At 41.4% G+C, this 22,098-nt stretch overlaps 1 protein-coding gene across 1 annotated transcript in view; it reads left to right on the forward strand.

The window, feature by feature from the left end:
- The first annotated feature begins 917 nt into the window (after positions 1–917).
- Positions 918–22,098, forward strand: part of USP30 (ubiquitin specific peptidase 30) — a 51,897-nt gene continuing 30,716 nt past the window's right edge. The window contains exons 1-9 of the mRNA XM_088457260.1: positions 918–1,072; positions 3,211–3,320; positions 12,790–12,969; positions 14,151–14,254; positions 14,427–14,525; positions 14,764–14,806; positions 14,954–15,048; positions 15,903–15,962; positions 19,019–19,105. Coding sequence (XP_088313386.1) covers positions 1,002–1,072; positions 3,211–3,320; positions 12,790–12,969; positions 14,151–14,254; positions 14,427–14,525; positions 14,764–14,806; positions 14,954–15,048; positions 15,903–15,962; positions 19,019–19,105 — 849 coding nt within the window. The 5' untranslated portion in view covers positions 918–1,001. The remainder of the gene's footprint in view (positions 1,073–3,210; positions 3,321–12,789; positions 12,970–14,150; positions 14,255–14,426; positions 14,526–14,763; positions 14,807–14,953; positions 15,049–15,902; positions 15,963–19,018; positions 19,106–22,098) is intronic.

Below are 22,098 nucleotides of genomic sequence, written 5' to 3' on the forward strand. Positions count from 1 at the left end.
CCCGGTCACAATCAGAGTGGCTGGCTAGCATTCTGTCTGCCTCCTGACCCATAGCTATGTCCGGGCCACACTCCTCCATTCCTGTTTAATTTTTTTTCCCTTAAGATAGGGGTACAGAAAAAAATAGATGTGCATTTTAAATTCAGCAAAGTTTGCTTTTTTGTTTTGGTGCAGATGTCCTGCAGACCACAAAGGGACCTACAACCCTATTAGAGTAGATGTGTCCTACAAACTGTATCTATAAAGGAGCATTGGCTGTGCCTGTTCACATTGGAGGCCATACTCAGTTGGGTGATCTGACCTAGCATAGGGCTGGTGCAAGTTTTGATGTTGGCGTTGAAAGGTGCACCAAGTGCTATTGCAGCATCTCGGTCATTGCACATACAGACGCATGGCTGTACACAAGGCAAGGGATTTGTAGTGGCGGCGACTGTTTCCAACTCAGAATCAGGCCCTATAAGGAGAAAGTATCCCGTCCCCTCCACAGACCCCGCCTTCTCAACAGACTCCGCCCCATTAGGGCTGCTTCCAAAATTTTCCTGGGCTGGTTTTCCATCCCAATCCGCCCCTGCCCCCATGCCATTTTTTCAGCAGCAAGCAGCAGCAGCAAGTGTCCATGGGTTTTTTTGTTATTCATTTTTGTATTCATGTAACTATATAACATGCAACGAGCGGCTCGTACCTTTTATACAAAACATATAGGTAGTATACATGACAAGAGAATGTTTTTTCATGTCAGGTGTAGTTATGAATTGTATAGAGTAGGATGCAGGACGGCCTGGCGGACATGTACTGTTCATGACTCCTGAGCCTGCAGGTAACAGATGAGCAGCGTCCATGGCAACCATGGCAACAGCTCCTCTATCCCGGAAGTAGTAACCGTGCGGCGGTGCGATCACATCTCTGTCCCGCACTACATTACCCGCTGTGCTTAGTTCCAGAAGGAGGAGGAGGAGAAGGATTATTGTTGGTTCCGGTTTGCGGTGTTTGCACTGGGCGGGATGCTCAGCAGCTCACCTCGGGCCTGTGAAGGGAGTGTCTGTCTGTCACTGCGCAGAGGGGCCGCTGTCAGGTGAGGCGTGCCGGAGCTATAGTGCAGCGCGGCGGGCTGTGTGTGCTGGGCGAGCGCTGGTTGAAGGCCGCACTGCCAGTGTCACACAGATGTCTGCCTTCCAGAGTAACGGGCACTGACCTCTCCTCTACCCTCATGAAGAACACATCTCCCTCCTTGTACAACATGGGCGGAGTGTTGTATGTGACCCATAGGTCAAGTGTCATACATATGCAATGTGCAGCACGGTGACTAGTACTGTCTTGCACTCACTTGTCATACTCAGCTGCCCATACACCAGACCTACTTTCCTCCAACCATCCTAATAGTTGGCTGGTTGGAATGATAATCGGGTAATGTATGGGAGTAATTGACAATCAGCGATTTGCTCCCAAACACCAGAAAATACGAAAAAGGACGTTCAGGCAAGTTGGCTACATCTGTTTGATTTAAACAACATGTCTGAACAACAGCTTTCGTCCAATTCTGGTGTTTGGGAGCAAATGGCTGATTGTCATTTACTGCCATACATTACCAGATTATCATTCCAACCAACCAACTAGTTGGATGGTTGGAGGAAAGTTGGTCTGGTGTATGGCCAGCTGTGGAAGTAAGGGTGCCCACACACATAGCGATGTGTTCCCGATCAGCCGATATACACGATTTCCCCCTGAACTCTCCCCTGGAGCTCCACGGCAGTCCCGCACACGATTTGGTATGAAAAAGATCTGTCGTTCCAATGCGTCAGAATCGGCCAGATCGGGTAAAATATCGCTATGTGTGTGGGCAGCTTAAGAATGAGTACACTAGTGAGTGATACATGATATGTTGTAACGGCATCACTTTTACTGTCTCAGAGTTGTCCTAATGTCTGCCATCATTAAACTGTATATACAGATGTGTCCACATACATATAGCCTCACAGAATATAGGCATGCCTACAGTAGCACAAAGAATATAGGTATGCCGCATCTCATTTTAATCAGCAGAAGCTGCTTGTGCATCATATTCTCATCGCTTTGCGAATAAGACACATTTTAAAGGAAAAAGTAGCATGTAAAGACGATTGGTGCTACCAAGTCGCGTGGGGCTCACAGGTTATTGTGTAATGCGACTTATAGTGCATGGAGGACAGATGTTTGTGGGCACATCTAACACCAAAGGGGTAGATGTTCAAGTTATCCATATTCAGAATGACAACATTGTCATAATGTTGATATTGTTAACGTCGACAGATAATGTTTTGGTAAAGCTTCAGTGAGAACTAAATGTAAAACGAACGCTAAGTTGCATTGTTGATATTATGTCAGTGTCGACATTCTGAATGTGGACGTTCAGATCATGTTGACATTCGGAATTTCCACTTTTTGTATCACACCTGTGTCCACACGTTTCCCAGTGCTCCAATAGTTTTGCAGGCACTATGGAATTTTTCATAGACCTGAGGATGATTAATTTACTATCCCTAATCATTTTAAGTTGGTTCTCCTATGCACATTCCTTTTTAAAGAATATTAAGTCATTCGTCAGTATTACTATTATTGCAGTGAGCAGAATGACAAATGGGTTAAAAATACACTGGTCAGATGTGGGGCAGGTTATCCTAAAAATATGGCACTGTGCTTTGGTGCAAGAGTAAAGTCAGAAATATTTTCTGTGTAAACAGCTGTTTTGCAATAGTTGTGACATGACTACTGCAAGCAGTGCCAGCCGATACACCTGTCTCTCTCCCTGAGGACAGTGTGATCTGTAGATTTTCTTCTGGGATAGGAAGTTCATGTAAATAGATGGAGCATTCAGGTACTCAAGCTTGAGCAGTTGATAAATGCAGATTATACAGTTTGTTATCCCTACATTAACTGAAGTGTGTGCTTAAATCATTGGAAAAGAAAAAAGATAGTTTTTCATTTTACAGAGAGATTTTTTTTTCTAAACAGCACACATGTATTGTCCAGCATGACATTGGGCTGAAATAGAGGAGTAGAAGAAGCGCTGCCATTCTATTATCTTCTGTTGGCCCTTCCTTAAATATATTGGTGCATACTGTATGAGTATAAATGTGCCAGAATGTGAAAATATACTGTTAAATATAGCTGGTTAGTAAAAGCATTTGGAATCTGGAACTGTTTACTGATTTTGCTTTGTTTTCTTTGTGTCAGGTGTAAAATGATGAAGAACTGGGGTATGATAGGTGGCATTGCTGCGGCCCTGGCAGCTGGTATATATGTTCTGTGGGGTCCTATCACTGACAGAAAAAAGAGTAAGAAAGGTAAATAGAGGCACATCAGCTTCTGGCTGATGTGATATTTTAACCATGATAATGACATATCTCACATCAGAACAACATTACATTTTAAACAGAATTGCTGTACCCAAGGCATTTTGTGTGTGTTTTTTTAACATGCCTCTTAATCCCAATTACTAAAGCTGGCCATACACGGTACAATTATAGGGGCGATCCGCCCGATATCCGTGGATCGCCCCGATAATTGTAGCGTGTGTGCGGGCGACCGAGGGTTAAATATTGCTCGGTCATGCCTCTCAGAACTGCAAATAAAAAGTATGGTGGTCGCTCACATCAGCTTAATGATATTGCACAGGTGCTTGTAAAGGGCGAGGTTTACACTGAACACAAAAAAAGGAATATTCCCTCCAGCACACTGCAGCAATATCAACAAAAATACTTGAATCCTACATGATAATAGAAATTCAGACGTATTAGTAGCATATATTTGCAAATATATGATTAAGCACCGAGCCAGAGTCAAGGCTCCTCTATATCGGCATCCCTAACATTCAGGGGTTCACGTCCCTTTACAAGCACCTGTGCTATATCAATAAGCTGATGTGAGCGACCACCATACTTTTTATTTGCCATACTGACAGCACACTCAGAGATGAGAATAAGTTGAGTGGGCATCTGCCAACCCTAACCAATCCCCCCCCCCCCCCCCCCTGCCAGTGCTTTAATCCTAACCTCCCCCACTAGAGCATAAACCTAACCCCCCTCCCGCGTGCTAGACCTATCCCTCTCTGGGGGGTGCCTAACCCCAAATCCCCCTGGGGTACCCTAAACCTAACCCCCCCCCTTCCACGGCTAAGAGGACGGGCACCTGTACTTACCTCGTTCGGGCCCGCGTCATTCTGCATTCCGGCGTCGGGATTAGGACAGTAGTCGGTATTTTGACACCTGTCATAAATCCCTAGCCGGCATTCCGGTGTTGGAATTGTGACCGGCGGCCGCGCATAACTACATCCCTTTTCTTATGTCGGTTAACTAACTTGTGTACTTGTATTGATGTCAGTATTTGCAACAATCGCATATTTAAGATTTCAATATTCCCAACCTAATAAATTAGAACATTTTCCATGTATGTTCTCCCACTACTAACTGTCTAACTATAGATCCATTTGATTAAAGCCTAACACAGAATGTTTCATAATAACACAATCAGATATTCTCATTCTATACACAGCCATTTTTGCAGCTGTGTGATTGGAGAACGTAACTTTCCATCTTGTCCTTATGTGCTATACAAAGGCTGACAGGCCGTGGATCTCCATAGTCCTAAATACTTGCCAATTAACCATATGCACTGTGAATTGCTGATTACGGATACAAGAGTATGAACATACAGTGGAGACCTCTAGGCTGGGACTGTGAACAAGCCGCTATCGGCAAAACACGCCTCAGACGTATCCGGGTTATGTGATGCGCACACGTGACCCAGGCTTTCCGACTTCACGCAGCGGCATGCACACACTACACTTATTGCCACACATATCTCCAACTTCGGATCTGTATCACTGGGACAAGTAAGTGGTGTACACCCCCTGCACTGCCTAGCGCACCAGGGCAGACGGCCACGAACCCCTACAGCTTGATACATCCCTTGTATAACATCACAGTACAACTGAGAAATGTGAGAAAATATGTAATCTCTATCATACGTGTGGTCCATTTAAATTTGAGATGTCTCTTGCTATTGTTCTAATACAACCCCTAGGTAGGAACCCAAATGAAAAATGAAAATTGGGGATATTACAGATACATTTTTTAGAGATTAGGTTGTGTTCTGTGTATGTGGAAAAAAAAAAAAAAAAAAGAATATATATATATATATATATATGTACATATGTGTGAAAAGTTGGAGAGATTACGTGATATAATTAGTACTCTATGAGGAAAGAAGAAAATATTGGCTCAACTGAAAGATGTAATATGAATTTTCTATCTGTACAACGAAGGAATAACTAAAACAAATGAATATGTAAAACAATAGTTATCTGCTTGTGTATATATATGTACACATATGAAATGTTTATTTTATTATAAATGCATTTGTGTGTATATATGGATATGAGAATGATGGATAATAGAGAAATAAAAATAACATAAATTTGAAAAGGATAGGACAATATAAGTAGAAGTCTAAATGGAATTTATATATATATATGTATATATGTCAAAAAGTAGTATTGTGAACTCAGCTATAGGTGAGAATTTAAAGTGAGATGAACAGGTGGGATTATATGTATTATATTATATATGTGAATTTTGTTTTACATTTATATATGTTTAAGTGCATGAGTATTTATTACAGAGTCTCTATATATGTTTTATATAAGATAATATGTTAATTCTTATTGAATATAGGAGAGATTGAGGTATATTAGTATCTGAGAGCTTCACTGAATCAGTATAAGAGGTCATTAAAATAATCAAATTCAGCTGATTTTACTTGACTAATTGAGAACCCTACTTAAGGGAAGGATATGGATTGAATATCCCTATCTTAAAAGCTCCAAGAGGGGAGCGAAACGCGTCAAAGGGGTTAACAACACTGTGACCAGTGTTCTGCAACTCTCAGCACACCTTGCTGCTCACCACTACCATCCACACACACGCAGTGAGGCGTGAGCTCCGAATCGGACTGGAGCATTAATAGCCGGCGGCCGTCATATAGACCACGATGTCGGACGGACGTTTGCCTTACACTACAGCCGCCACTCCGCCCCACGTGCCTGGTGGATACTTCACGGCTTTTCTCATTGTCGAGTGCAGCGCTATTCTGCAGAGTCTCCTAATACATCCAGCGCTCCTTTCACTATTCATTTCCACCAGTGAGCTCCAGCGCACTACAAGTACCAGCTGGACGCTGACTCACTTCAAGTCTTTGCTGGATATTTAAAGCATTCATATGTGGTAACAAGCGGTGAGCATTTGAACTTTATTATTCACAATTTGACCCAAATCAAGACTAATTTCTTTTATTGAGAAATAACTTATTGAATGGATACATTCTAATGGCTATATGAGTTGTTGCAACAACTGTATCATTGTGATATATACACTCTTATTTAAGAATTACATTTTATGATATTTTATAGTGTTATTGTATGTGTAATGAATAAATGTTATTTTTTATGATTGAGAGAGGCTAAGGTTACTTTTGATCAATCAAGCACATATAATTACACAGTCACAGCAGCGCAACTTATTTCTCTTTATATGGCTGCTAGAAGGGTCCTGATATTATGAACAGAATGTCTCCCTTTTAATAAACCCAGTTTGAGCTGGGTGAAGCAATCAAGACCGGATAGGTTGTAGACGCTGTGCCATTAACTTTGAGGATTTTTTAAATCTTGGATCAAAAGGGATAAAGGGCAGTAAGAAGTGACTAGGGCGCAGTCTTATTTGGGTTTAGGGAGGATTATGATGCGGGCCTCATTAAATTTAGGAGGAGCATCATAACCAGTTATTATTGAATTACAGAGAGTCGTTAAAGAGGGAGTGACATGTGGAGTAACAGCTTGTAATAATCTGCCCCAAAACCATCAAGGGTTTTACTTATAGACAATGATTTAATAACCACCTGAATCTCACTATCTGTCACCGGTTGGGTAAGATAGGTACGGTCTTCCTCTGTAAGTTTCTGCAGGCCTGCTTGGAACAAAAAATCCATGCCTAAAGTATTTTCATCAGTGGGGGTGGCATATAGAGTTTTGTAATATGTAAATGAAGGAATTCCTCAACTACGTTGTTTGGATCTAGGATAGACCCTGAAGAAGCAGAGTGGCGTTTAGTAATATGTTTGGGAGCTTTAGTATGTTTGAGCATAGTGGTAAGCAGCTTTACAGATTTATTGCTCCATTTAAAATATTTATGTTTCTGAAAAGTGACGTCCATGAGAGCCTGCTTGGGGCTTAAAATGTCATATAAGGCTTTTGCTTCTTTATATTTACGTTTGGAATCCTCTGATGGACAGGCCAGAAATTCGGAGTATGTGTATTTCAAAGTAATGCTCAGCTCCTGGAATTTGGCCAACAAGGCTTTGCGTTTGTGGGCCCCATATGCTATCACGTGACCACGCATAACAGGCTTGGAGGCAGCCCAGAATAAATTGATGTCCTGAGTGTGTTGTAAATTATCATCTGCATAATTTAAAAAATGTTGTTCTAAGAGCCGTTTGAAGTCTTCTGAAGCATTTAAATAGGAGAGGAATCTCCAACTGAAGGACCTGCGAATATGAGTATCTAATTTCAGAGTAAACCAAATGGGGGCTTGATCTAAGATCATAATATTATATATGCCCCAGTCCAAGACTTTATGGAGGATTTGTGGTGATGATAACCAAAGGCCAATTCTAGAAAATGTGTCATGGGGATGAGCGTAAAATGATTTTTTTTCTAGCGGTCGGTTATCTCCAAGGGCAATCGGCTGTACTGATTCGGTCAGAAAAAGGAGGAGGATGACACACCACCATGGGAACTACCTGAACTGCCAGATCTGTCCAAAGATGGGGAGGCCGTGGTGTTAAAGTTACCACCCAGGATTAGTTGACCCTCCATCCATTCTTGTAGCTTAGCGTAGACTTCTGAAAAAAGGATGTTTTAGGACTGTTTGGAGCGTATACATTGGCTATTGTAAATCTTTCACCATCTAGGAGCAATTTTATAAAGAAACAACAATCCTGAGGGTCTAAAAAGGTATAAAAAATCTCATACTATATGGACTTGCTAAATAATATAAGCACCCCATGAGTGTTAGTAGAGTAGGATGATGGAGTGAAGTCCTTAATCCAATTACCCCTTCAAACATTTGGACCCGCAGCTCTCCAATGCATCTCCTGTAGGAGTACAATGTCTGGGCTGAATCTTTTTAATTGTTGTGTTAGAAACATAGAATTTGACGGCAGATAAGAACCACTTGGCCCATCTGGTCTGCTCTTTAGAGATAGATGGAGATAATCCACTCCTCTCGTTAACACTCATGAGCTTTTTTCTTATCTTTATTTATTGACTGCAACATCCTCAAACTGTCACCATGAACAACATTCAAACACATCCTACAACTATATTTAGCTCTCTCCTTCTGCTTCTATTATGTGTGACATATCACCAAATCTTGGTCCCTCCCTCATGACACACTCACAGCTGACCTCATAAACATCCTGTCTCTATCATCACACTCCAAATCACTAAAATGTGCCTTATGGAATGCACGCTCTGTTTGTAACAAATTAGCATCCATACATGACCTCTTTATCTCAAACAACATCAGCCTTCTGGCATTAACAGAAACATGGCTCACACAATCAGACACTGCCTCACCTGCGGGCCTGATAACAGTAAAGAAGGTGGGGTTTGAATATTACTGTCCCATGTTTTCACATACACCGTTCTACCAAAGGTTCCCTCACTTACATTTACATCTTTTGAAGTGTATTCAATCAAGATTTTGACCCCTTTCTCTCAATGTGCTGCAGCTATCTATATTCCACCTGGGCTACACCAACAATTTCTTGAACACTCTTCTGCCTGGCTCCCTTACTACCTATCCTCCGACATCCCCACCATCACCATGGGTGATTTCAACATAAACAATCTCCTTCTGCCTCCAAACTCCTCTCTTTAACCTCCCCTCTTGGCTTCTCCCAGTGGACTGACTCCTCTACTCATAAGAATGGCCACTGCCATTATTTCAAACACAGTGTCACTGAAGTATACCAAGCCTCTTCAAACCTGCAGATATATTAACGTTATTAATCTTCAACAACTATCCACCTCTATGCAACAACTACTCTCACCAATTTCTACATTCACTTCTCCTGAAACTGCTGTATCACACCTTAACCAAACTCTAAAAATAGCCCTCGATGAAGTGGCTTCAGCTGTCCCATCACACTCCACGTAGACGTAGATGACAATCATGGCATTCTAAATTAACAAGACGCCTACAAAATTTCTTATGTAAATCAGAATGTCAGTGGCGTAAATCTCGTATTCAAAGTGACTACCTCACATATAAGACTATCTACCACTCTTATCGTAAAGGTCTGGTCACTGCCAAACAAACATATTTCCAAACTCTCATCTTCGATGAAGCGTCTAACACCAAATTTACTTTTTAATTTATTTAAATCATTTCTTGCATCTCCCACACCAAACCCACCAGCTACTATCAGTGCTCAAGATCTTGCTTTATATTTGAAGGACAAGATTGATAAGATCCTAAATGAAATGGTATGCTTGTACTCAGCCAGGGACCTGCTCAATTACTTCCCTGAACCCACTGGCACCTTCTCAGCATTTGATCCCACAAATGAAGATGAAGTATCTACACTCTCTTCATCTTCCTAACTCTACTACCTCTCCTCTTGATCCTTTACCCTAACAAATCAGTAGAGCTTTGTTTCCTGTGCTCATCCCACTCTTAACTAAAATCTGTACACTCTCTCGCTCTCTCTACCGGTATCTTTCCATCACTGTTCAAGCATGCAGTGATTACTCCTATTCTGAAAAAAAGAAACAATTCTGACCCTAACTCTTGTTTATATTACTGTCCTATCTCTCAGCTCCCATGCCCCTCCAAGCTACTTGAGAGACCTGCAAACACTCACCTCATATGCTTTCTTCTCTCACACAAAATATTGGATTCACTTCTGTCAGGCTTTCGTTTCCAACACTGCACTGAGACAGCACTGACTAAGGTAGTGAATGATCTGATCACTGATGAGACTGTGTCCCTCAAAGACTTATTGTTCTAGCTCTCTCTGCTGCATTTGACATTGTTGACCACTCTCTCCTCATACACACTCTACAATCACTAGGTTTTCAGGACACATCCCTATCCTGGTTTTCATCCTACATATCTATCGCTCTTTCAGTGTTCGTTTCTCTGACACCACCTCCTCTTCGCTACTCCTATCCACTGGGGTACCGCGAGGCTCAGTGTTAGGTCCTCTGCTTTTCTCAATCTATACCACATCTCTTGGCAAACCTATCAGCTCCTTCAAATATCAGTATCATATGTATACGGATGATACTCATCTGCATATCTCCCTATATTTGTCACCAGCTGTATTGGTCTGAGTTACTGAATGTTTTTCTGCCATTTCATCTGAGATGTAATTTCGCCAACTAAAATTTGTGAACCATTTGGGAAATCCTATGAATACAGTTTAATAACAATAATATTTAATGCGTTTGGGTCACTAAGTGGATTCCCTGGAAGACTGTTTTCACTTGGGAACTTGTAGGTATGATCTTCTATCTATGGTGGACAACAACTGGGAGGCTAGTGCGTACTTGGGTGTTGGCGCTATTGACTCTGGCGTGCTCTTCTCTAAGGTGTTGGATTCGGCCATAGCAGCTAGGCTGTCACTATGGCTTTGTACCTGGCGAGCGGACACCGAGTCCAAAAAGGCCCTGGAGGCTCTCCCTTTCTCCGTTGAGGTTCTCTTTGGACCGGAACTGGATAAAATGATTGCCACAGTTGCAGCATCTAAAACTGCTTTCCTTCTTTCAGCGGCTCTCAAGACGAAAGGATTCTCCTTTGTTCCTTTCACCTGCAGGGGAAAGCAAGAGGTCAGTCTTCCTCCAGATCTCAGGGCACTTTCTCTAAAGATCCAAAGTCCAGGGGACGACAGGCTTGGTCAGGTTGTCACCAGACTCCCAAACCATCCGACAAGCCTGCAGCATTACTTCCCAGTGTAGGTGGCCGACTCTTGCTCTTCACCGATGCAGAGTCTCCATTTACTTGTGTGTGGGTTCTGGGGAAGCTGGTCTCCACCTTCGATATGGTGGATTACGGTCAGTTCAATTCCAGGCCCCTGCAGCTGGAATTCCTGGGACAGTGGTTCAGCTCTTCACTCCATCACAAGTCTCAGACACTTGTTCTGTCTCTGGAATTGCGGCGCTCCCTCTTGTAGTGGCTCCAGTCCTCCCACCTGGACAAGGGTGCTAACCCAGGTTTGGGTTTTTCTCACCATGGACGCAAGCCTCCATGGGTGGGGTGCTATGACCAGACCTCACACATTCCAAGTGTGTTGGTGAGATCGGGATGCGATACTATCGATCAACATCCTGGAACTTCGGGCAGTTTACTAAAGTGGTGAAGGTACAATCTGACAATTTACACTTCACTATTACCTTTTCTCCCTTTTTCGTGTGATGCCCTGGGGATGATCCTTGGCTAGATTCTTTTGGGGTTCCCTGCGTCTCGGACGTGAACCCCATAATGTTAGGGACGCCAGTATAGAGGAGCCTTGACGCTGGCCTGGCGCTTATTCATATATTTGCAAATGTATGTAACTAATACCTCCTGAATTTCTATTATTATGTAGGATTCAAGTATTTTTGTTGATATTGCTGCAGTGTGCTGGAGGGCAAATCCCTTTTTTTCTGTAGTTCAGTGTAAACCCCGCCCTTTACAAGCACCTGTACTTTTTGTTTGCAATACGACCATGATCGCCTATATCAACCATCAGGGGGGTACCAAAAGTCTCTGCACCATGTTGGAGTTTAGCCTTATTATTCAGTGGGCTGAACACTTCCTACCTGCTTTTTTCTCGGTATATATTCTGGGTGGCGGAACTCTTGGGTGGCTTGCCATGGTGCGTCTGGTGAGCATCTCTGTAAGGCGGCCACGTGGTCCTCTGACCACACTTTCATCAAATTCTACAGCTTCGCCTTAGCCGATATGGGTTTTGAGCGCAGCACAGGAGCATTCCCTCCCTTAAAGGGACAGATTTGAGACATCCTATGGTTTCCACTGTCCCCCATTGATGAAAGAATAAAGGGGACTTTTGCTTTTGCCTGTAAAATCCTTATTTCTGAGTACATGGAGGACACTGGGCGCCCACCGTCATGCCCTGGCTGGCTGAGGGTTTTATAGTTCCGGCATTCTGATCCGGGACAGTTGGTGTGCCTGGTTGGGTGTGTGCCGGTTTTCTCCTCTCCTTCGTTTCCTGGTCCTTGGGCTTGTTAAATATAACTGGCTTCTTTGGGCTGAGTTATAGGGGAGGAGGAGCCTGCACTGCTATCCAAAAAGAAGTTAACTCTTTTTGGTGCCCAGGACACCTGCAGCTCCAATATACCCCATGGTTACCAGTATCCCACATGGACTCAGAAAAATGGCTGTATTATGATGGTGGGTTTTTAACAAACTTCTTTGATAGAGACAAATTAATTTTGAAATGACGTGTATTTTTATGTAGGAACATCTAGTCCATATTAACAATATTTCTATTGGATCCTCCTATGTTGACTCCTAACCCTAATGCTTGTGTTTGTCAACATTTTGACAATGTAGACAAGTCAACAATTTAACAATGTTGACATGGTACAATTCAACTTTTTTGGTGTCAACATAATGACTGTCTACTTTGTTAATGTAGACATGTTAACTACATACCCATTAACTAACTATCTTATTTTTTTTTTTTTCTTTCTAGGATTAGTGCCAGGGTTGATGAATTTGGGAAACACTTGTTTTATGAATTCCTTATTGCAAAGTTTATCAGCCTGCCCCTCTTTTATTCGTTGGTTGGAGGAATTCACAGCACAGTACCAACTAGAACAGAAAGACGTAGTGCATCGATATCTGTCAGTTACTTTGCTGCAGCTTTTAAAAGGTAATAATTAAACAAGTATGTACTGTATGATATATATATATATATATATATATATATATATATATATATATATATAAAATCTCCCACATTTAAAAAAATACCCCACTTCTTACATCGCACGTTTGAAGCATAGTCCTAACTAGTCGTAAAGACAACTAATAGCTTTATTATAGTATTTTTTTAATCAAGCAATGCAGGGTAATCCTCTTCTTGACATAAGGTGTAGTTTCCAGGGAGCTCCTTCTCTCTTTTATGTCTGGGTCAATCAGTATACAAGCAGGCACCTTATTTCAATCTCAGATCAGGAAGCTGAAACTATTGTGCAGGGACCCTCTATTTAAACTAGGATTAGGGCAGTGGCTGCCGGATGTTAACCCCATATTAAGTTACATACTATAGTGTTCATTCTACCACCCTGCACCTGTTACAACCTGCGTTTCCTGTCTGTTGTGTTGCTCTTTGCTCTGGTGTTATTAGCACACTCAGCTTATGCAACAAACTGCTGAGATACAGACCAGGTCTGCTCGTTTCAATACACGTGAGGGCATCTCATTGGGCTTTACAGCACTTGCCTTTGTTAGCAGTTGTCCCAGACGGCCATCTGGTTTCGATGCACACCTTCACAACATTTGACAGATTTAATATTTTTTGAATTCCGTATTCCAGTTTTGGTATCTTAGAAACAATTTTTGGCACGTCCCCATGCTGAAACTGTGTCCCTGAATAGATGTTGGAGAGAGTAGTTATATATATATTTTTTTATACTTTTTATCCTTTTTTTTTTTTTTTGCAGTCCATTGGGTGGACAGTAGGCACCCTCCCTTGATGGTTTTTGTATTTTCAGTTCTTGTTCATTACTTCATTCTCTATTGTCCTAGTTAGGATTTTTGTTCTTGTAAGAAAACGTTGTTCTCTTTTACTGCTTGTTCTGTACTCCTGGCCAGTCCTTTTGGGGGTTTGTTAGACAAATATTAAAGTTCTCAGGCAGCAAGGGTATAGAACAGGAGGAGTTTGAACTTTTTGCCTTAGTGCCAAACTTTATACCCATGGTAATCCACTGTTTCCTAATCATCTGCAAGAAAAGGATTTAATGTAGGTTGAGTATATTTGTTTAAAATAATTGTTGATTTGTTTTATTTAGTAATTTTTCTAATAAGCTATGTAATTCTTATTACTTTTAGCATTATCTATTCAGGAGGCTGCAGAAGATGAGGTGTTAGATGCAAGTTCCCTTCTAGATGTCCTCAGAACATACAGGTGGCAGATCTCTTCTTTTGAAGAACAGGTTAGAAAATATGTTTCTTCCGAAGTTGCGGCCGCTGCTTGACGTGCTAAATTTGATCCGATAATCAGTGTTGTCTTGATCTAAATTTGGAGTCTCTGAATCTGTATATGAAGTGCTTTTTGTTACTTTACTACTTACAATCCACTGTAACAGCTGGTATTCACTTACACAGGATGCTCATGAACTGTTTCACGTGCTGACATCATCATTAGAAGATGAGAGAGATCGTCAGCCTCCTGTTTCTCATCTGTTTGATATCCATGCTTTGGAAGTGAGTCCTATATTCAGAAAAGTAGTACTTTTTTAATGCAAAATAATTTTATAGCTAGTAAAAAAAAAGGTAAATTGCTCATATAGTAAAGCTGAATTCTAGGGAGAAGGACTGGGAAATCTGATTGTACTTGTCTCATTAAGAATGATCTATTTGCATTGGTAAAATAAGACCTTATAATTTTATTTGTTATGTCTTATATATTGGTAATGTGCAGCATGGATTTATTTTATCACAGCTGCCACAGGAGACTGAAAGGCAAATTCACTGCAGGACACAAGGTGTGTATTACTCAGCATCTATGAAATCTTTTGTTGTGCATCTAGAACCAACCTAAAGATCACAGCGCACACGTCTTTTGTACAATGCTGTTCATACTGTTTAGTACTACTTTATGTATATTTATTAATCAGTCTCTCCTGTTTAAGGGGTGTTAAACCCCATCCCCAGACAATGGAAATCTCAGCACCCTTTTCATGGAAGACTGACTAGTAGCATGGTTTGCAAGAACTGCCAACACCAGGTAAGAGTCTGTACCTATAGCATAACAGCTGCCAAATGCATATAAGTGGTGTAAAGCCTGGTTTCTGTTTATGACCGTATGTGGGCTGTACATGATCTGCGGGGACACTTATGATACTTTTTTCATGAGACTCCCTTCCCCAGGATAGTGGAATGGGAAAACCCTTTACTAACTCCATACTATGCTTTATAACAAAAATGGAACTGTTGTCCCTGGATGTTTTTCTTTGTGTTTACACCATTGGTTCCCAAACTTTTTTGAATCACGGCACCCTAGTGCCTCAGCATTGTTTTCACGGCACCCCTAAGCAAAAAAAAAAATTTTGTGAAGTAAATTGTGCTTACCTGTCATCCTTGGGTTCAGTTATGTGGTGGGGGGACAGGTTTGTGCTTCTGTTTGTCCACATATTTACATTACATTGACCACAAAGACTTTGATTTGGTGCTGGACACCAACCTGAGGCACCCCAGGGTGCCACGGCACACAGTTTGGGAACCACTGGTTTACATAAATTTTTTAACCATTTCAGTAGAAGCCCTCCATTCATAAGCAGATTCTGAAATTTTAAGTATAGCACGTTTACATAATGCATTTTCATTAGAAAAGAGACTGACCTATGCTATTTGACATGTTATTGTGTGTGCGTGCCTTCTTAAGGCCAAGATGTTAAATTGCTCCATCAGAAGCAACCCTGAGCATGCTCCATAGACCACAATGGCATTTGTGCTCCTGTGGCAATATGTATTAAATATATCCATCATATCCTAAAGAACTAGTAAAGGAGGTATCTCTCGACTCTAAGATGCAAATCCTTACGAAATGGGATTTGGTTTGATATCTTTTTTTTCTTTTAGAGTTCCATGAGATATGACACCTTTGACAGCCTCTCCTTAAGTATCCCTTCTGCTACTTGGGTAAGTATAGTATGCGAGCGCAAAACTAAAATTCCATACTCCTTTCTTGTAGACCTTAGAAACCCAAATTATTTTTTTTTCCTTAAATCAGAAATAAATGTTTATGGATCCCATACACCTAGGACATCCACATGACACTCCTTGGGGCTATTCATTTCTTTATCGCTCACATCTAAAGTGACCAGGAGTTATTAAGTTGATTTGGGCAACCAGCGCTGAGACTCCCTGCTGAGGCACCAGCAGAAATCTGCGTAAGGCAGGGCTTTGGGGCTGGTTATGATTCCCAGGCTCGCTTTAGCACTTAGCATGGGAGAAATTGCAACGCTCCGATCTTGTACATTAGGGGGCGAGAATGCAGCCATCGCGACCAGCTCAAGGCTCTTCGCTCAAACAATTGAATAGCTCCCGGTCACTTTAGAATCACCCCCCTTGTATCTTGTGAGTGTCAAATGCAGATTCCAAAACTCAACACTCCAAATATGATAAAAGAAATAAATAAGATTTGCTTACTCACATATGGCCACAGTATGGGGACAAACATTAGAACGCAATCTTATTACTTTAAAAACATAAGGGACCCGTTTCAAAGCCGCACGCAACGCCAATATTCACATAGCTGAGTGATGTTTTGCAAGTGAGCGAGCGAATATTGATAATTACTACAGCGCTTGCGTTACACAGAGCGTACGCACGATGGCACTGTTACCATTGACACGCACAGTATCAGAAACTTGTAGAAAAGTGATGGGCGGTGGCTAGAAATGCACGCAAACATGGCCTGTTTATTGGCGTTATGGGAATGCCACGTGTGCCAGTGAAAGCACAGCTGCAGACAGAGGAGGCCATAGTCAGACACCTACCATACGTCTGGTGCAAGTTTCTATGGTGCGACCGATTCTGGCGTCTAAGGACGCACCAGCTGGCATTACTGCATGCACAGACTCTGGCCCATGCCAGAGTTTTTCTGGCTTTAAAGCATGGCTGTTGAAGCCAAGAACCTTGGTGCTAATGGTTTTTCTGACCGTGTGGTTCAAATTATACTAAATCTGGTTCACCCAGGAAGTACCATAGGTTTTTGCAAGATTGGCATCACTCGGTGTGACGCAAAGGGGTTTCCTACATCTTCTTTTAGCTTGGCCCTTTTGCTACTGTTTATGCAGGACAGGGTATTTAAATCTCCTCTATTTGAATGTTGAGGTTTCAGTCATTTTAGTTATCTTTCAGAGGAAACTGCCTTACATGAAATGTAGACCTTACAGGAAGATATGTATGTGTAGCCTTCATACTTACACCCGATAGTTTCTTTAGATCTTAATGTTGTGCTGACATCTTTGCAGCAGACTCCTTTGGAACTAATGGATTCGGTGTAGTTGAAGTTCCTTCATGTTAGCTTCCAGTTAGCTATCCCCTTATCTGTGGTGAGTTTAAAAACTGAGGGATATGTCATCTAGGTTTTCTTGCCTAATATTTTTTGAAGACAGGGCTGTTCTTAGAAGCTACCTTTGGCTGAAAGGAAGTTTTGTTACTAAGTTTCCTATGAATTAGGGCAACAGTAGACTGACCTAGGTCAGTGGAAGAATAGGGCTCTATTTGTTATGTGGGTGTTGTAAAAGCATTGAAAATGTTTATAGATACCAAGACTTGCACAAAATTGATGATGTGTTCTTTGTCATTCATAAGAAAGGCTGGTCAGCTTCCAAACAGACGAATGTCAGGTGAATTACTTTGGTTATTCGCTAGGCTTACCTTGGGGCAGGTCTGTCTGTTTCTGAAAATGTCAGTGGCAGGGTTGCACAATTTAAATCAAATAATTAAATCTTGATTTAAATAATCAGGGTTGCATGATTTAAATCAAACGATTTAAATAAAATGATGTAGCTGTAGCCCTGGATCGTGCACAAAGACGCAACTGCACAATCAGTGAGGTCGTACAAGTGTGGAAGAAGCTGTTAGATGATCTTGAAGAAATTGGACACCACAGCAATGGAGTAAAGATGGCGAAGGCAAGAGCTAAAATTACACTCTCAGATGCCCACTTGCTGGCTAATCTACTTGATCCTAGGTACAGGGGAAAAAATCTTAGTCCTGCTGAAATTGAGACTGCTATAGAGTTTGCTCATGCCAATAATCGTCAAATTATGCCAGTCATCAGCAACTTTCGTGCATCCATGAAACCGTTTGCACCATACATGTTTGAAGTGGACACTTTACGCCAAGTTTCTCCTCTAGCCTGGTGGATGTCCTACGCAGCTCAACTTCAGTTAGACACTTCTGTAGTAAATCTTCTGAAGCAGATGTTCACTGCAGTTTCATCAAGTGCAGGAATTGAAAGGATTTTTTTAACGTACGGTTTTGTACAATCCAAAACACGCAACAGATTGGGAAATGAAAAAGCGGCTAAGCTGGTTGCATGCTATAGAACCTTTTCTGTTGAGGACAGACGTGAGGACATGAACAAAGACATGTACATGTTTGACTCAGACTCAAACAACTGAGTGAAATTCAGAGCCTAATTGCACTTCTTGATGCAACTGTTTAGTGTGTATTTATTCTATTACTGTGTTAATTTTTTTACTGTTCTCACTTAAAAAAAATGTCATGCATTACTAAAACAAGGTGTAAACATCTAAAATTAAACCGTTTACTTAAAAAAACAAAATAAAAACAAAATTGAATAAAAAATCCTATTTAAATCCCAAAAATCTGATTTAAATCAAATAAATCCGTTTTTTGGTTTTTTTTTGTTTAAAAAAAAAAAAAAAAAAATCAGATTTTTATGCAACCCTGGTGGCAATTCCTGATTGGTGGCTGCTAGCGCTTGTGCCAGGTGGCCACCTGCTCTTTAATCATCACCTTCGCAAGATTTTACAAATTGAATAGTAAATATTTATGGGTGTTAAGTTGCTGCGTACTGTCCGTTGTGAGTGCACCCTCCCTTAAGGACCTCTTTGGACAGCAAGGAGAACTTTAGCAAGTTTAGAAATGGCTATATTTTATGTTCTGTCATGTACGGCGCTATGTATTTGTGTATCATAACTCTTCATTTTTCTCATTAGGGTTGTACTATAACCCTTGATCACTGCTTGCAGCATTTTATCTCCACTGAGAGTGTTAAGGATGTGGTCTGTGAACATTGTACAAAAGTGAGTAGTAAGTATTTCCATCCGGACAATAAAAGGCAGTTATTTATTTAATACATGTGGACATACACTGTAGTGCATTTTTTTTTTACTGAAAACTAGAGATATTTAATGTATATAAAACATTATTATGTAGAGCGGAACGGAGAGCACACAATACTGTAGTTTAATGTTGTTAAATAATAGATACCCGTATAACTTACACTGTACCTACGTTAGTAAAATGTGTCTGGCTTAGAGATCTTTAGACACTGCCCAAATGCTATATTAGTAGATTATTATATGTAGAAACTTAAATTTGGTGAGACCTTCATAGTGTATCAAAACCAAAATTATAATATTACAGAAATACAAACGTGTGACCTCCTAATAGGCGAATTGAAGCAAAAAGTCTCCCCTGATACCAGCAATCAAACCACAACCGCTTCCTGAGCAGCCACATGAAACCAAAAGTGGTCACAATTAGGAGCATCCACATCGCTTTCTTCCTCGGTGGCTGTAATCGGTGCAGTGTCAGCAGTATCCGCATGTTGTTTAGAGAACCAAAAGCATCCATATGCATTTTGGGTGTTTTACCTTTCTGTAATGTATGTACAGTCATGTATATATTCATTAGGTAATAATCTGTCCTTTTGTGAATCTTCTTGTAATGGATGGGCCTGATTCTGACGGGGATGCTTTTCCATCTGTCTGCAGCAGCCCTCCTGGTACCTTATGGTAATGCATTTGCCCGTCTATGCTTAACATTCGGCCATCCTCATTAGGATAGCCGGGCCACCCACTAGTTTTCCAGTCGTAGCCATCATCATTAATATTAGCACTGACACCCGCTCCATGTAAGGTTCAAAAGATCTGTCTGAAACAGACTTTCCATCTCTGTCCTCACACTGATCAGCAGGAAAGTCAGCCTACACAGCCATGACACTCCCACAAGACGGATCAGTTCTGTGTCTGAATGGTTGCTGTCCAGAAACACGTATTTCATGGAAAGAGTGATCTGCTAAAGGAGGGATCAATCCATCCACACTATCAATCTCTGTCCATGTGCGTTTACATGATGCAGTGCATGCACTGTCAGTGATTGCTTTCTATGGCACATGCGCAGATTGAGATTCATCTGCATTTGGACTTGTGTCCAACTCAGAACTATTCCTCGCTGAGACCCTACGGATTTCCTTCACCATTGCTTTTATTCCTCTAATGCTCTTGTAGCAGAGACACATATAGCCAGAGTCTACTGACTGACAGTGACACTAGTGCATGAGTGCTTTATTTGAGCAACAAAGAACACACTCCTGAACACAGTGCTGCAAATGTATTACCTTATCTATCTAAGACACTTTGATAGCTAGGCTGACCTTTTGAACGCAAGTCCATTTTGTGGACAGATCTCGCAATTTTAGCACTGTGCATGCTCTGTAGCCGAGTTTATGCATTTATGAGCAATTCCGAGACATGTGCATCACAGGGACATATTCACTTGCGACTGGGCGTAACTGGGTGGTAAAGAAGTGGTTTTTTTTATCATAGGCCAAGCTTAGTGAGTTTATGTTCACAAAACTATACAATGGCAGGTGGGGGGTTTGACTGGGGCAGTACACCTGTCAAACCATATCGCAGGTGTCCTATGGTGAGCTCAAGGAGGACAGAAACTTCCTTGGAGCAGAAGGGCAGATGCCAGAGAACTGCCTGAAAACCGATGGATCCAAGGAGTATGGCTGGTGCATGCTGAAATTAGGGCAGTGCAGTCACATACTATCCGCATTTAATTCCGCTTACATAGTGTGATTGTACAGGTATGTCCTGCTACATCTTTGCTCATAGCGTGCCATACAGGCTTCTAAGTTGCGACTTGAGAATAGCGTGGCGCAATGAGACTTGACAATATCCACGGAATGCAATACACCTCTTCACTGCTGGATGGGCAGTGCTCCACTGATTAAAACTACAGCGGTGAATAATGCAGCAGTGGATGGATATGGCACTACAGAATACAATAGTAAACAAATTAGTAGCGGGGTTTTAGCAGCACTGTATGAAACCATCACTGAACTACACATCTCAGCCCAGAAAGAGGTATCTTTGAATTACAAAAATAAAACAAAGTAAAGTGCTCAAACTGACACAGTTTCTGAGTCTAATGGTACTCTTTTAATTCATAAAAAATTATATATATATATATAAATATTTAATAACCAAGCATATATTACACTTGGTAAACATAAAATTAAACAGTAAATAACAATTTCCATCCTATAGTCTAATATTAGTATCCTAGAAAGACTTAATCCTCTGCAACAGTACTCAAAACGATATGCAGATTAGCTTAAAAGATGACACAACATAACAATCGTTAGCAGCAATTTGGTATCCACTGATCAGTCTAGGAAATGAAAATGTTCCTCCTAAAAAGTCATTTGGAATAAATAATCGTTCCTTATTGTGTGAAATGAAACTTCTCTTACCGCTGAATCTTCATATAAAAAGATAATGAAGCAATAAGCCGGTTGATAATGTAGAAGCTCTCCTTGAATGCTGGTTTAACTAGTGATATTACCTGTCTAAAGGAAGAAATCCTTAGTTCAATCGGCAAATAAAGCACTCCATATAGGTCAGCGTCCACAGCTTTATGCAATCCTAGCTCGGCAGTACCTGTTACAGCACGGCCCTGCTGGCAGATCACTGGCGGCTGGTGTCCGTCACTGTCTCCGTGTTAGACAGCCGTGAGTCGATACTTAGGGAGAGGAAGCGGTGGTAATGTCCATTTGTTCAATTAGCACTCCACACTGGTTAGCAGCAAGGAGCAGTATCTCGCGGCTCACTGTTCAGCAGTAGAATCCGATTGTATACGGCAATAGGAGATGATGGGGGTCACGATTGGGGGCCTAACCTTCTGATGAAACCTAGGGTTATAGTGCCTGGAGAAACGCATCAAATATCTATGCTGCTTTCTTCCAATCGTGACCCCCATCTCCTATTGCCATATACAATCAGCT

The sequence above is a fragment of the Taudactylus pleione genome, unplaced genomic scaffold (assembly GCF_031769625.1).
Source record: "Taudactylus pleione unplaced genomic scaffold, aTauple2 ptg000749l, whole genome shotgun sequence".
Classification (NCBI taxonomy): Eukaryota; Metazoa; Chordata; class Amphibia; order Anura; family Myobatrachidae; genus Taudactylus; species Taudactylus pleione.